Source organism: Pleurodeles waltl, chromosome 6 (assembly GCF_031143425.1).
Source record: "Pleurodeles waltl isolate 20211129_DDA chromosome 6, aPleWal1.hap1.20221129, whole genome shotgun sequence".
NCBI lineage: Eukaryota > Metazoa > Chordata > Amphibia > Caudata > Salamandridae > Pleurodeles > Pleurodeles waltl.
Window position 1 is genome coordinate 572,474,956 of NC_090445.1, and position 16,235 is coordinate 572,491,190.

At 42.4% G+C, this 16,235-nt stretch overlaps 1 protein-coding gene across 3 annotated transcripts in view; it reads right to left on the reverse strand.

Annotated features, from left to right (window-relative positions):
• The window catches only part of MAPK14 (mitogen-activated protein kinase 14), a 349,835-nt gene that overhangs the window by 36,480 nt on the left and 297,120 nt on the right, over positions 1–16,235 (reverse strand). Inside the window, exons 9-11 of one of the 3 annotated variants that reach the window (XR_011204863.1) lie at positions 10,588–10,834; positions 5,888–5,967; positions 4,663–4,741 (exon numbers count right to left, since the gene is read on the reverse strand). Coding sequence is in view for 2 of the 3 variants with exons in the window: in XM_069238758.1 (XP_069094859.1) it covers positions 4,663–4,741; positions 5,888–5,967 (159 nt within the window). In the remaining variant the exon portion in view is untranslated. The remainder of the gene's footprint in view (positions 1–4,662; positions 4,742–5,887; positions 5,968–10,587; positions 10,835–16,235) is intronic. The other 2 variants (XM_069238758.1, XM_069238759.1) reach the window with 2 other exon arrangements.

The following is a 16,235-nucleotide window of genomic DNA, read 5'->3' on the forward strand; positions in this document are numbered from 1 at the left end:
GTGGGCTTCTTTGTAGCCCTCTGCCTTGGAATGCAAATTTGCAGGTCATCCTGTTGGGAGGGGTGTGTTAACACCCCTGCCAGAGCAGGCTTTGTTCCTGACCGCCCAAGAACAGAGGTTCTCACGCTTGGGGGTCAGAAATCTGTCTAATGGTGGCAGGCTAGTTAGAACTGGTCAGCCAGCACACGGGTAAATGGTAGGTTTTTCAGGGGGCACTGCTAAGGTGCCCTTTGGGTGCATGTTTTCATAAATACATCACTAGCATCAGTGGGGGTTTATTAGTATCAGATGTTTGATACTAAACGTCGCTATTTTCAGTGAAGCTATCATGCAGCTGAGAAACTCATGCTGACGAGTATCCAGCACATGTACTTAAAATGGCTTCTCTGTTCACTCACTATGTCTAAGAATCGACAAAGACACAGCTGGGGAATATCTGCTCATGCAGATATGTCCTCGCATATGATGTAAGGCACCCTCCCTTAAGGCTGCAAGGCCTGCTCTAGGGGTGACTTAAGTGTTAGGGGACATGGTGTGCCATGTCTTGTTTTCAATTTTAGCTGCACCAAGACATGCAGCCTCTTGTCGTAATGTGCATGAGCTAGGTGAGGGGTGCCTGAAGGTGGCACAATACGTGCTGCAGCCCTTGGGGACCCCCTTTGGTACCCATACCCTTGATACCAGGGGTACCATTTACTAAGGACTTACAGGGAGAGCAAAGGTATTGCCAACTGGGGAACAATTGCACAGCTTCAGGGAAAGAGATCGGACACTTGGGACCTGGTTAGTAGAAGCCCAGAGCACTTTCAGTCAAAACTGCATCAATTACCAGGCAAAAAGTGTGGGTGACCATGTCAAAAGGGGCACTTTTCTACAGCTTACCTAATACTTTTACCTCAAGTATTGTTTGTATAATCACTGCCTCATCTTCCATAACTGTAGTGTCCCCTGAGATAATGATTTTCACCCTTGGCACGTTGTGGACATGTCTGGCACACTGTGGGCATCCCTGACATAATGGTTGGCATTCTTAGCATAATGATGGCTATCTTTCACTTAGAGTGGGTCTCAATGGTCAAGCTGTGCCATCTGCAGCACACATGGTGGCCAGTCATGTGTTGCATTTTGTGGCATATTTGAAAAATGGTGTCCAACCCAGACTTGCATATGTCTATGTTCAGGATAACAAAGAGAATTTTTGATTTTATGGTAGGGATCTTGGGCATATACTAGTATTTCAAGTCGATGTGTGAGCACTGATTGAAAGTGACAGGCCGACTGCTGGAAGACCAAGTGCCTAGCTACCAAAAGGAAAACTGGTATTTTCAAGAGCAGGTATTGTTCTTTTTAGAAAATAACTCCCGTTTTGAAAGGGACTAGGTCTACAAAAAATAGCAAGAATCTGCTATTTTTCTGTGTTTTCATTAACAGCTGAAGTTTCAGAAACAAGATGACTGTATTCCAAACTTTACTGAAGCTAACTGTTCCATGATACTTTGTGCTTAGCTGGGGAGATGTATTGCGAATGTTGCACATTTGCTGCTATGCTGGTACTGCACTGCTCGGGTAGGCTGAGACATTTAAAAATATATGTTTTATTAACCTTCTCCCAAGTTTCACAAGTAAATGTCATCACATATGCCATGGCGTATACAGATGTGCACATACATTCAGATCAATTTGCAAGCAACATAACATTGTGTCAGGGTTTCATCAATGAGTAATACACCCCGCTGCAAGAAAGCCTAGGGCACCTCCAAAATAAACGGTAACCTGCTATATAAAGAAAAGCAACTGAACTCCCATCCCCTCAAGTACCCTGAAGGTTATCACCAAAAAGTCACAATCATAAGTGATCCCGGTCAGAACACCTTAGGCCTCGAGGGGCATTAGATTCCTGCCCTAAGGCAGTCACGATAGATAGTGCTGTTATTGTGTGGCTACTGACGAAAACTCTTCTGCTAGTATAATGATTGCAACACCAACTGTATCCGCTCGCAGCTCTGGGTGATTTTTATTTATCAGAAGTACATGAGATCCCTGAGCTCAATAGTTTCTCAGATACTTCTATACGCTCTGAAGTTGTGTGTGAATGGATGCTTCTTCATATCGTTTTATGGCTAGGCTGTTCCTTAACAGAAATACATGTATCTGTTTAAGCAGGGTCTGGTACAAAGAATGGAATCCGTTTAGTTTTAAAAGCCTCGATCTTGCAAATACAGAACACTTCAAAGGTTTGATCTTGCAAATATAGAAAAGGATAAACTGTTTATAGGTTATACAGCAACAAGGCACATGTCCTAGGCACCCACAAGGCTGAGTTACTAGTACTGGCATCCTAGAAGGAGACAAGCACAAACAGCATTTACTTCCTTGGGAGAGCTGGCTTCAAATGTTTGATCAACCCAGGATGCTCAGAGTCTGTATAGTGGCTTTCCAAGACAATAACAGGTAAAAAAACACATAACTACACTTTTCAAGCATATTACCTCCTTCTAAATAGAAAGTAGTTTCCGGTGTTACTGACCTAATCCTTTTTTAACTGCATGGTTAGATGCACACCAGAATAAAACTAATCTGAAGTAATTGCAACTTCCTTCCTGGGAGCAAGAGATTCATGCAATGGAACAGAACAGTTGACAAGGTTAATATGAAAATTAATCAAAGTTATTCAGCCGATGGGCACTTCGATGTTCCTTTGAGCTTTTGGAATTATCCCGGATGATACAATTAGGTAAAATATGTATCTCTGTAGAAGCAAAGCTTCTAGTACTCTCAAATCCTACTCTCTTTCACTCACAAATTGTCAGAATAGATGACCAAGTACCAGCTGCTAAGCAACAGCTTTGAATCAAACTTTCAGGAATAATGTATGTAAAAGAGCACAGTGAATTGCTAAAAAACCTTAGGCAAACATTCTTCTAGAACACCAGGGAACCTGCTTTTGCTATGGGCGAATGATATGTAAAAATCAAGGAAAGGTGTGATGAGTTTGGAAGCTATAGCAACGTAACATAAATAGTTTTTAGCAGAAAAAATATCAGATGTTTCTAGCCGTGTTTAGACATAGCAGCTCATACCCAAGTACATCACTTTGGACTATTTGAATTTCGCGCAAAACTACCTTCACGTAAGAGGGTCTGTAATCTCAGCTATCGTGTGGTTTGCTGCTTGAACTTATCTTTATAACCTATCTACAGGAGACCTTCAAAGTGAATATGTGTTTGTGGTTGCTTTGAATCTATCTCCTGTCTATGCAAGAGTACCAAACGAATAGTTTTGAATCTTTAGGGGTTCAATAACTGAGCTGGAACAAGAAAATTGTGAAAGTCAAACACAACACCTAACTTCTGAATATCCGAAGAGAAAGCTAATTTACTGTCCAGGTTGATGGTGACAAAATCTCAATCTTCTATTCTCGTATTTGACATGAATATTCAGTCTTGATTTGCTAACCACTTCAGACAAAGAAGAGCCGAAAGTCTAAAAGGGGAAATATGTAACTGAAATTGTGCAATGAAGTCCATATCAGCAATCCCTCGCATTACAAATGCCAATTACTGAGTCAAGTCTGGGACCAAGCAACCTTTGCATCAGCCCACTATGCCACAACCGATTAATTCCTTTTTTTAGTATAATGTTTATTGATTTTGCAAGGGTTACAATAGCGTTGGCCAAATGCTCACCGCAAGTGCAGTCGTACACAACATTTCAATTTGAAAAAATATTCCAACAAAAAGACCATGCAATGGCACAGTCTCGCCCCCTTCCCCGTGATTATTCACCCTGTTCTGGGTTATCACAGTGTCTCTAAAGTCTCCTCTAGGATGAGTCTGCACAATGTGCCGCCTCTCAATCCCCCCATAGTTCATCTCAGGTCTTGACGCCGTCCAGTGACCAGTCAATGTCCGCCATCCACATTTGCCACTTTGATGAGTTGTTCTGCTTCCCAGCACTCCCAGATTTTCCCAAACATTTTGGACCACTCTCTGCCCTCATATGAACGTTTTTCTATTGTCAGCACTTATTGATTTCTATCACCCAGTCCTGGGCTCGAGTTCGGTCTGCCCTTCCCCATGTTCATATAACTTCTCTTTCGGGTAACAGTAGGCCCAGGCTGACAAATACTTTCTAGTATGCTGTAATCTTGGAACCCCTCTATACTTCCAGTAGCACCAGGGGTGCCTGCCCATCTATCTGTGCGCTCACTGCAGCTTCCAGTCTTATTTGTACCCCGGCCAAAACTGCACTAGCATTGGGCAGTCCCACTGCATGTGAAGGAAGGACCCACAATGGTCACATGCACCCTGAACAATTGATTCATTCGTAGCACTGAAAAGCAAAGACCTGAGCACTCTGCTTTGTACCAGAGATGGGAGAAGTGGATAACGTTGGGGACAGAGAGACAGTCTATGTGTGAAACCAAATGCTCAAGACAAAGCCCAACCAAAGACAGAGCAAAAGATATGGATCAATCAGCACAGCCATTCACATGGACTATACAACCACATTTCTTTTTAGTAATATAAAATCTAGATGAAGTCCAGATAAAATACACCAAAAACAGACATTTACCAACAAGACAATTAATTAAGTTTGATGTGGATCGAAAACATAATAAACCTACCCTTAGGTGAGGGTATAACAGACCATGGAACTCACCTTGTGGATTGGCTCCAAGAAAAACATCCTCAAAACTCATCTTGGGCATATATGGCAGAGACTGGATGTAGTTTCGTGCCTGAAAAAACAAAAGCATTTGAGACCCACTGTGACTTTCAAGCGCAAGGGGATCTCAATGAGACTATTCCACTGCTGCTAAATTTTAAGGGAAGTGGTTCTTAAGATAGATGTCCAATGACCTTAAATTTGCAGGAGTAAGGAAAATGTCCTAACAGCATCTCTAACCAAGCAGATCTTTGTAATGTTTGTAACAATTTGCAGACTTCAGTGGGAGGGCTGTGATGGTTGTCTCAATGCAGTCTGATATCTGGGGATAGTATACATCTGAATGAGGACCATTATGATGCTAGGTCTAGTAGACATGGATGTCACCTGGGTCAGGAGCTTTAAGTGAGTGGGGGCTTATATGCTGAATTCTAATAAGACCACAATATTGTCTAGCTTCAAGCCATTTTACAAATAGAGAAGTGGAAGATGACTGACACATACAATCATATACTCTGTAAGGTGCATATGGAGGAACCAGTGCTTCATGCTGCGCCAAAGAAAGCATACCCACAACAGACAGTTGAGCTCTTCTGACATGAGTGCTCAGACAAGCACCAGACGAGTGTGTTTCCTCTGAGGTATGGTCATTTAGAAACCAGGTCAGTGTTTGCTAGAGTGAGCATGCTAAGGCAGTGTCAATGTAATGCCTGATACGTAACGGAGGAAGTTGTTTACATGGATAGCAGGCCCTTATCCTACTGAAGATGAAACATCAGCAATGTGTCAGTCACTGAATACCCAGACAGCTACCAGTATGCAGCAGCTTCAAGAACCATGTTTAGGTGAGATTTTAGAACTGCATGCCCTTCCTGGTTATGAGGTTCGCGGAGGCTCTGCAGATATGTCCAAGAGGCGACCTAAAGTTAAACAATGTCAAGCCGTAAGTGACTCAAATATTGCCATCTTCATTCCAGGATACATGCAGCTATTGCTTTATTTACTAATAATCATGCCACAGTGACTACTGAGACATAACGGTCTCCATACATGCAGTTTATTAATGCACAACTCTACTGGAGCCAGAGCAAATGTTCCCCTCACATGCAATATTTTAACTATGCATGCATAAGGGGACAGACGGCATGCCTAAGTACCCCCCTTTCCCAGAATGCAATACTGGGGACAAATGTCCCAGAATCCCCACATGCAGTCTCACCTCATGACTGGGCATCCTGTTAATGAGATAGGAAGGGGGGGTCCCCGTCAGACGCATGATCTGCTGAAGCTGGTTAATATCTTTGGTGCCAGGTCAAGGGCTTGTTAAACACACAGTGCAAAACAAAAGCAAATTTCACACAGTCCAAAAACAGCAAGTAAACGGTGCAGGCCAGTGATCTTGCCACACACAAACAAAAGGGCTTGCTCCTGCATTACTGGCTAGACAGTAAGACGCTTTAGCAGACAACAAAAAAGGCAGACTCAAGCCATGCTCACAAAGCACTAATTAATGACCAGAGGAGGATTCACTCTGTACATTACTTTCACTCAGTCACTCCTGTACATCAGAACCATACAAATGCTCCTTTCCACAAATGCGGTCACGTCAACATGCAAGAGTTGTGCAGCAACTCTTAAGATACATACTGAATGAAGACTACAAACAAGAGGTGAGTATCCCTGCATGCACACCTGGGTAATGCATGCTAAACTAGCCACAAAATAGAACACTTGGACTCAAATCATTAAGAAATGCATCAAACAAGAGGCTGCACACTTAACACTACACACACATCCATTCAGTCATAGGAGTCAAAACTCTCTCCTGGTATTCAAACACTGGCTTGTAACATCAAGAAGTAGCACAATTTAAATCATACTCACACAAGAGATGGGAGTAATCCAATTTCAGCCACATAAGGTATACTCTCCCTTGCACACATGTACACACACGCAAGCTGATTCACAAAGAGCCTCTGCACTGTGGTGGAGGCCCCACAGTTGTGGCGGTGGGGCCCAAACTTGAGGTGGGACCTCCGCAATGGGCAACTGCAGTATGGAGGTCAGTAACGAGTGCAGCCCACCCCCCCCACCATCAGGAGTGCAGGGCCTCTGCCACAAGTGCAGAGGCTCTTAGCGAATTGGGCCCACAGAGTTTTGCATTCTAGGCTCTTCACTGAAGTCAAACATTTGAATGATTCCCTCCAGTGTGTGCGGACCCTGGAAGATGTTCTTCTGAAAATGTTTGTCCATGGGACTAACAGCACTAAGTAACGTAATAAACATGCACATGTAATATACCATTCAATAGAAGTTGTGGATTGCAAATGTTGCAATGAGCTTAACAATAGGCATTTTGCACCCTAACAATCCACATTCAGGGAAAATATTGGGAAAAGGCAGTTTGTGTTCTTAATTCCATGGATTTTTTTTTGATAATAAAGTATTCCAGGGTCCATGCATGCAGTGAGAATTACTTCTAATGTCTATATCTTCAACGAAGATTACTACAATGTAGAACCAGGACTACATGAATGTCACCATTCCTTACATCGATACTAAGTACATGCACTTCGTTACGCCACATGCAAGAGATACGCAACTTGATCATATCCACAAAGGCAAAATGCAACAATTCAACTGCACCAGGAGAAACAATGCCCCTTCTCCGCACCAACGCGAGATACATGAGCTTATTCACATGCATACAAAAATCATATAAAGAGCAAAACATAAAATCCAAAGCCACAGAGACGTACACAAACGACAGACACTGAATCCCTTCCAAATAAAACCATAGGAAAGGCACAAAGTCCTAGCCAAACAAGGCACATAGGGCCATATGTACTAACACATTTTCCCATTGACACAGAATGGGAAAAACCCTTTGCTACATCTGGCCCATAGTCACACCCAAATAAAATAGTTACATCCGAACCACATGCAATGCACCCATTCAATTTCGAAGCCTCAACAGTCGTGTTCATATAAGAGCATGTCTTATCTTGAAATACTGTATGTCTTCTGTCACACCCACACAGGAAAAGAGGGGAGCATGCTTCCCACACATCCAGACTCACATCAGAAGCACACACACACACACACACACACACAGTCACACCCACATTATAGGCATGCAGTCCTGTGCAAAGGATGTGGCATATGTACTGACTGGCTGTGTACTCCTACCCAGCAGAGCCAAGAGAGTTGTACCCCATAAAGTGTCACTCAACCATACTCAAGCAAAAAACATGCAGTCCACCCATATCAGGGGAAAAAGACACACCCAAACTGGCATCATCTCACAGGGGAATACAATCAACGGCATACGCAAACAAAACGTATGCACTAGCCTCCAAATGCATGTAATCATTCGTAATGACCAGCATGCAGATGTACACCCAAACAAGATGCACACGCCACGCTCCCACGAGGTGCTAATTCACAATGAAGACAGAAGTGCACCTGCATCCAAACAAAGGGCCCATCACCCTCTAAGGATATGTATGCAGAGGTGTAACTGAACACAAATCATGAAATTACACCACATAACAATGTCAGACCTTGATAAACGGCAGATAATGGCGCCATCAGCCAGCTAATATGCACAGCCACACCTACAGGGCATCTCATTGCACCAAACAAGGCAATTACGCCCAAATGACAGTCATACACGGACACAGATCCGCATGGGAGGCACGTCCACGGAGACCAAAGATGTTACAATGAAATGATCATCACACAACACACACTCAACCGAATCACCTGGTTACAATGAAACAATAGTGCTGGTGTAGGGAGTCAATATCCTTAGCAGATATGGATTAATTTACACCCAAAAAGTGATATGAGCCCAGTCAGAGATATGGAGTTATGAACACACTCATGCAATGATATGCATTTCAATCACAACCACACGAGAGGAGGAATCAGGCATACCCAAATAAAAAAAATCTAAGTTTAGCCACACATACATGAACATGAATAATTGGGCAATGGGGTGCACAGCAGAACCTTATGATCATCCACACTCAGTCATATGAGGACAAAAAGGGCAATCTCTCACACACACACACACACACACACAAAAACAAACACATAAATAAGACAAAGAGGAACACTCATAGAAGAGGAGGAAATACACAGACACCTTTAAAACAAGAGTGGTGTACTCACGAGTGCATAAAAAGGTCGGTCACACCAATATAATAGGTTCTTCAATATGCTTGCATAAGCATCATTTTAAGTCAAACACACTTCTAAGCACGAGGAAATAATGCAGTTACAACGACTTGCATAGCGCTTGGCATCCACACATGGTGCTGTATGCTTTCAGTGCATGAAGGCTGTCGCACACACACCTTTCATGCCACGTCACACCAATGGGTGGCATGCTATTACATCAGCAGTGAGGGAGCAACGTGCCTGAAGAATGCAAATGTGTTCTCCTTCATGTCGGGGGCACACAAACCCACTCTTTCACTGTGTGTGACTGCACACCATTTGACAGCAAATTACGGACTACACTGTCACAGTTTAGCCTAAGAGACATCACATTTCATTCAGAGACCTCTCTTATTGACAGTTGATGTCTGATCAGCATTGTGTTTCACCAATCTACATCCTCAACTAACTGCAGTGAGGATTGAGGAACACCATGGTCTGATGCAGTGGCTTCACGATCTGGACTTCTTCTATCTTCTGGTTAGTGCAGCATAGCATGCAAGTAGGTAGGTAATGAAAAGGCAGTACTGTTATTAGATATGCGTGCAATTCAACATAGGCTCAACACCACAGCCAAGGAAACAAGAAAGAAAATTAAACAAAGTCCAGGCAAGGACAAGCATTAAGTCAAATCCTGGTTAATTCTCTCAGAAGCTGTTCCTGGCAATAAGAGCAACTCAACTACTGCACAATCCTACTGTGGTCATCACTAAAGTAGACTTGGTCTTGCAGGATTCACTCACCTTAAATTCTATCCCACCAGGATTAGACTCAGAATTGCCATCAATTAGCAACACAACCTCAGGCTAATTCAAGCTGGCATAGGATCTAGGAAGTAGCAGTGCAGATGACTGGTCAAGCAGACGCCCCAATGTAAGTCACGGAATGCATCCAAACTTTGGCAGTATGAAATGTAGTGGCTTCAGTGCATAGTAATCAACATCGTCATCATATTTTTGGGCAGAGGTAGGAGGTAAGTGGTGAGGGGGGTTCAACATGTGAGAACTAGGACATAGTCAGCTATTGGGAGCCATGGGCTAGAAGCACCCTCCATAGGGCACCAGCAGTACATGCTACTGTGCGTGACCTACAGGTGCCTCGTGGTGAAAGGGAATCAGCGTGTGGCAGCTACACGGACCTAAAGAAAATAACCACGTGAAAAAGGCCAATATGGCAACTATAGGGAGAGATCCTAGTGTGTTTCAGTCTTGCAGGAGTGGAAATGACACTAGGCAGTCTTGTCGAGGTGGGAGATTCATCAAGTAGCTGTGGTTTCATAAAATAATTTTGTGGTTGTAGCACTGTTGACGTTAATGTTACAATTTTCACATTGTTTCTTAAACTCTCATTTTCTTGGGTGGGGGGATGGGGAGTATCAGCATAATCTGAAGTGTGATTTGCTAATGGTGAAAGAACACCAGGTATGTTCTTCGTATCCCTTCCCTCCAACTTCTTTAAATTTTGCCTGCTGATCTGATAATGGAGGTCTACCTGATCTGGCACAGAGCAATCTCTCATGTAGGGAGTCCTGGTGGAGCAAACATAGGAAGGACTCCTGCACACCATACATGCCAAAAAGGGCTGACACAGACACTTGAGGACTCCCCTGAGGTGTACTATTTGGAGATATCAAACTTCAGCTGTCTACTTCATGAATATTTGCCTCTGTTCTATCGACTAGGTACAGAAGGATACAATGAAGATAACAGAGGGGTCACAAATGAATACAGAGTTGGGAATAAACAATCAGTCATCCGCTGGTTGTGGGCATTATAAAACACTGGTTGAGGGCACTGCAATAAAACAAGACAAATCATGTGTGCAAAAAATGAATGGACAGAACAAGCAAAGGAGAAACTCACAGACTCTGATGAGATTTTCTTCAGGAGCTCAGACCCTGGAGTTCCAACCAGTCTCAAAATGAGCTTCAACTGATCAATATCTAATGATGGAGTATGAAGGAAAATGTTGGGATAGGTGATGTTCAAATTGTGCCTAAATGACCAATAAAAAAAGAACAAAATAGGAGCGAGTCTACGAGGATCAAAAACCAATGCAGAGCACAAACAGAAATGTGACACCTCACAGTCCAAATCATGCTTCTTTCAAAATTAAATTAAGGATGTTTCAGCCATCCCAGAGTCATGCTCAAAATAACTGTAAACAGTATCAAATTGAAATTAATTCTACACTGAAAGCCACCACGGAAACATGCAAATAGTTCTTAAACTGTGTCAATAGTAATTATACCAGATAAACCATCACAGCATTGATAGCTGCTAACAGTGAGACCCCCGCAAAGTCAAAAAAAGACTGAACACATTTCTCTCCCGTTACCTAATAAGATCCATCAAGAATCACGAGGAACCTCAAACCCTCCTTCCACCCCCTGAGTCCTAAATCCCTCCACCATCAGCAAATCATCTTGCTCCATCTTAACTAATGCATGTTTTCACATAATAAACTCCTCTGCGAACACAAGGCGCTTTTACTCGACTAATTAAAAACTGATATATGATCCCACTCAACCAAATACCTAATTTAAACCGGAAATTATGACCTTTTCTCTTTTCACCTTCAAAGGAAAGGCCATACATTAATGCATACACGTCCAAATTATCAAGCAACTTGAAGAGGTATACTTTGTGGCTTCTTACATATGAGGTATTCCGTGAGGATACATCACAGAAACTGACAAAATCAGTTAAAGAAGACAATCTAAGCATAATGGATGATGGGAATGCCCTTCTTCTGATTCAACTGATCACATGAGACTAAGTCAGATCCTCAAGACAAATATGGGTTTTGTGGCAATGTTCTCAACAAGTTCAACAGACAACAACTAGTGAAAATAGGCAGCATCAGCTCACAGCCCACCTCGGTGGAAGACACAGTTTGCCCGGATCCACTGTTGTGCCTATTGTTTTCAATTTACACAAGAGCTACTCAGTCTTCTGTTGAAGAGACACCCAACTTTTCTTGAACACCTTAAAACAGCTACAAAGTCCACATCCGTGAATCATGTCTGGGGAAAACAATCCTGGTTGCTACTAAAGCTCCTAAAGGCTCCACTGAAGCTGTGACCTCCTTACACCAATATACGATGCCTTCAGGCAACTCAGAAGCATAGTTTCCTTAAGGCATAAAATTTCCAAGGTCCAAATCAAGCAATCTTCAAATCAGGCCTTTCCTGCCGCTGAGGCCGAAGTATGGAATTAGCTCCTTCCTTTTCCTAAAATTATTTTGTATCTGATATTGATTGCCTTCACACATTTCTAATTAATTTTAGTTACTTGCCTACCCTGCTTCTCTCTTTCCTGGTCAAACTTTATTTTGAAGACTTTTTAAACTTTTACTTTATTTTCAGTCTGCAATACTGTATAAAACAAGATAAATAAAATAAGATATTTCACTGTGCACATGTCTCTGGTGTCCAAAAACAACAAACATTAATGCTAACATTCACTGAAGTCAGACAAATACGAAGGTCAAAGGTGCATGTAACTAGGCAGTGGGGCACAAACCCACTCAATTCTCCAAAAGCACAACCAGAGACGCCTCAAACCTGCACTAATTTAGACACTGAATAAATATAGATCACTTCCCAAAGACATCCAACCAAATGAAATGATGACCACTAACATACACAGATGTACACACCACAAATGGAAGGACTGCTCAACCAAAAGACCTAACCAGGAGTTTCACAAACCAACAAAGGAACGCAGAATGATAAACTGTGGACTAAAATCAGTTCTGATGGATTTCAGAGACCTGTCTCTCACTCACCAGCCCTTTTGACACAAGTGCCACAAATTTTAAGCCCTGCAGTTTGTTTCCCTTGCACTCTATATTCAGCGCAAAATGTCAGCTGTGACTGCTCATCTGTGCTTCCTAACGTGCCTCCCCTGGCGTTTGTGGCTTTCCATCCTTTATATTGGACCAGGAGAGTGCTCCCTGTGATTCACCTTATCCAGAAGATCATTATCACAAGAACACCTCTTTGAATCCTACATACCCAAGTACCTTCACCGTCTAAGGGGGAATAGACGTAATGATAATAGTTCCCTTTATTGGCTCTGGTCCATTAAAGGCTACCTGTAATGACAGCTCCCTGACCCTGAATTCATTTCCAAGCTAATCCAGTTATCCATTACTTAGTATCCTAAAATGGAATGAGCCTCCCATAGCCATAAGAGCAGCCGCTGCACTTCATCTTCGAAACCCAACGATACAGTGACTTCTCTAGGTGACGGACAAGATGAATCCCAGGACAACCTTGGGTCTGGCTGATAAGCATGCCTAAACCGTAGGCTTACGCAGTGGTGCTGGAACAATTTTCAGAGTGGGGGTGTTGCCATCAATGTTACATCACTGAACTCATAGGGATTGTGAAAAATCCCAAGCATCACACAAAGAACAAGTGTAGCAAATCAAACATGCCCATCCAGCGAGAGTGGTGTGGTGCAGTATATGTAGCAGGTGGTGCATTCTGGACAATCGGTCACAAATATATTGCTAAAGTGTGACCTAGTATCACACCACCATTTACAGACAGCACATTCTCCATTGTAATTGCCACTAATTTCGCATAGGCATACCACTTTATTGATAGTTAAGCAGCGCACAAACAATGTGTGGAAAAAAGATTTCAGTAAATATTTGTCATGTGCACATCAGTAAGTAAAGTGTCCTGATTTGTTTCGATCCCATTAACATATTTGTTTCCATTACACCTCAGAATTAAAAAAAGGTGCGTCATTGTGCTTCCTAACTGCGCAAACCTATTTTTTAAATATTCGTAGAGTTCATTTACATGTATTTAAATATTTGTGTCTGTTAGGGGAAAAAAAAGACACCCACAGCCGTTCCTTTTCAGACTAGCAAGATAGTCACATAGTTCACTCTACGAAGTCATGTCACTTTGCAGTATGATGAAGAAACTTTAACACCAATCACCATGTTAAAAGAAAAACGACAAAATATAAGAAGACAAAGACAGGAATTGTCTTTGAACACAAAACGAACGTGACACAATAAAAACGAAATTTAAAGACTTCTTTATCGCTCAGTCACCTTTGGAACTGCAACATGATTATTTTGGGGTAATGCAGCAGCCTCAGCGCCAAAGGGCTTATGGGATGCTATATTTTGCATAGACAAAATATACAGCTGTTAGCTGCTGGCTACTTCTTTCCATTTTATTGTTTGTATTGCCAACTTTCAACTCTGTTTTTTTATCCCCGTTTTCAACGACCATTTGACGTTCTGCAACCCTATCAACGTCCAACAACTTCCATGTCAACGTAGGTTGGAAACAGCCCTTTCCATCAGGAAAGTGATGATACTCAAGACATTCGCATGGCTGAAATTACTCATGTCGCACTTTGGGGGTTATTCTAACTTTGGAGGAGGTGTTAATCCGTCCCAAAAATGACGGAAAAGTGACGGATTTACCACCAGCCGTATTACGAGTCCATTATATCCTATGGAACTCGTAATACGGCTGGTGGTATATCCGTCACTTTACCGTCACTTTTGGGACGGATTAACACTCCTCCAAAGTTAGAATAACCCCCTTTGTGTCTATTTAGTGTCACTGTTGGAACAGGTTTTGCAACGTAACGTTGTTCCTTTGAACAAGCTACTGTTACACACGATGACATGACTTGCCAGGCTACAGAATTGAGCTGGGGAAGTGAGCTCTAGAAAAAGTTATTTTTAGGAGATAGCTCACTTAGTTGATGTACTGATTGTGTAAGAAAAAGTGATATACACATATACATATATATTTATATACACACACACCATCAGCGCTTCTAGGTACAAAGGGTACGCTCAAGTCAAGTTTACTGTGTGTGTGTGTGTGTATATGTATAGAGACACACACACACACACACACACACACACACACACACACACACACACACACACACACACACACACACAATGCCACCTCATACAAGGTAAAGAACCAAGTACCACTTATTACTTTCAAGTTCGAACGATAAAAGACAGTGAATAGATTAAACAAAAATACCTGAAAGATCTATTATGCGAAACAGTTTTTAAAAAAATGGCTACTGGTGACGAAGAGCTAGGGAAAATGTTTGCTTGGAGAAAATGATTAATATAAGCTAGTGGTGGTTTCCTGTGCTCGGCACAGGGACTTATGATAGTCTGCCACACTGCAACGCGGTTTGACTAATTTAGAAATTAGCGCAACAGTTGTTTATTATTTTTTTAAATGTATATTTAAAATAGCTAAATCTGCTGCCTAAGCCATTCTTATAACTTTGGGGGGCCTGGAAGAATCTAAATTATCACACTTGTAGGAGGTACTGTTACTGGCAGCGTTGGAAGGGGCAATGTGTGGCCTCTTGGCATTTATTTATAGATATATTTTACAAGCACCGCAGATGTTACTTACCTAAGGGTCTAATCACATTGAAAAAAATTGAAGCTGAGGGGGTGAGCTCATTATTCCTTTAAATTCAGAGACATAACTGGCATTTATATACATGGAGGCTATCTTGATTTCTACTGATTCACCTACCACTGAATGTTAAAAATAACAGTGAATTGATTTAATTTTTGCTTCTGTGATGTTCTGTAGGCACTTAGGGAGCACTTCCTCGAATATGTTTTATTTGTTAGTGTTCTTTTCACAATTTGTCTGAGTATTACGGTAAAATTCAACAAATGTTGTTGTACATTTGAAGTACTGGTGGCACGAAAGATCATTGTTTACAGAATCATAACTGTCCAAAGGATAGAATTTATTGATTGATTAATCGGCAAAAAATGTTTCTGCCCGACTCTGAAAAGACATTTTTGAACGAGTTTCATGTAAATGGGTGCCCCTTCTGTTATTTAACCCAAATTCAGGTGAACATTTGGGTTTGCTCTTGTAGCTAGTGATAACTGTGTAACAGCATGGCACGCGCTGTCTGACAAAATCAGCTGCAGTGAGTGCATGCTGATGGCACTAGATGGCGTTTATATTAAGTAACTCAGTGTGACTTATCTCCAGGGAAGAGATCTTAAGACCACCGCCCAAGCAATCCTTCCCAAGGGCCCTGTCGCTTCTCACGGCAGCAGCTCCCCATATTCCCCTGCAAGAGGTGCCACTGCAACCCAGCACTTCACTATACCTCCCACTGCCCCCTCTCCTGGTGTGCTGTCTTTAACTAAGCTAACTAAAGGACACAGGGGGTGATTCTGACTGCGGCGGACGGCGGTCGCCGCCCGCCAAGCGGTTCCCGCCGAAAGAGCGCTCCGCGGTCAAAAGACCGCGTCGGTCATTCTGGCTTTCCCACTGGGCTGGCGGGCGACCGCCGAAA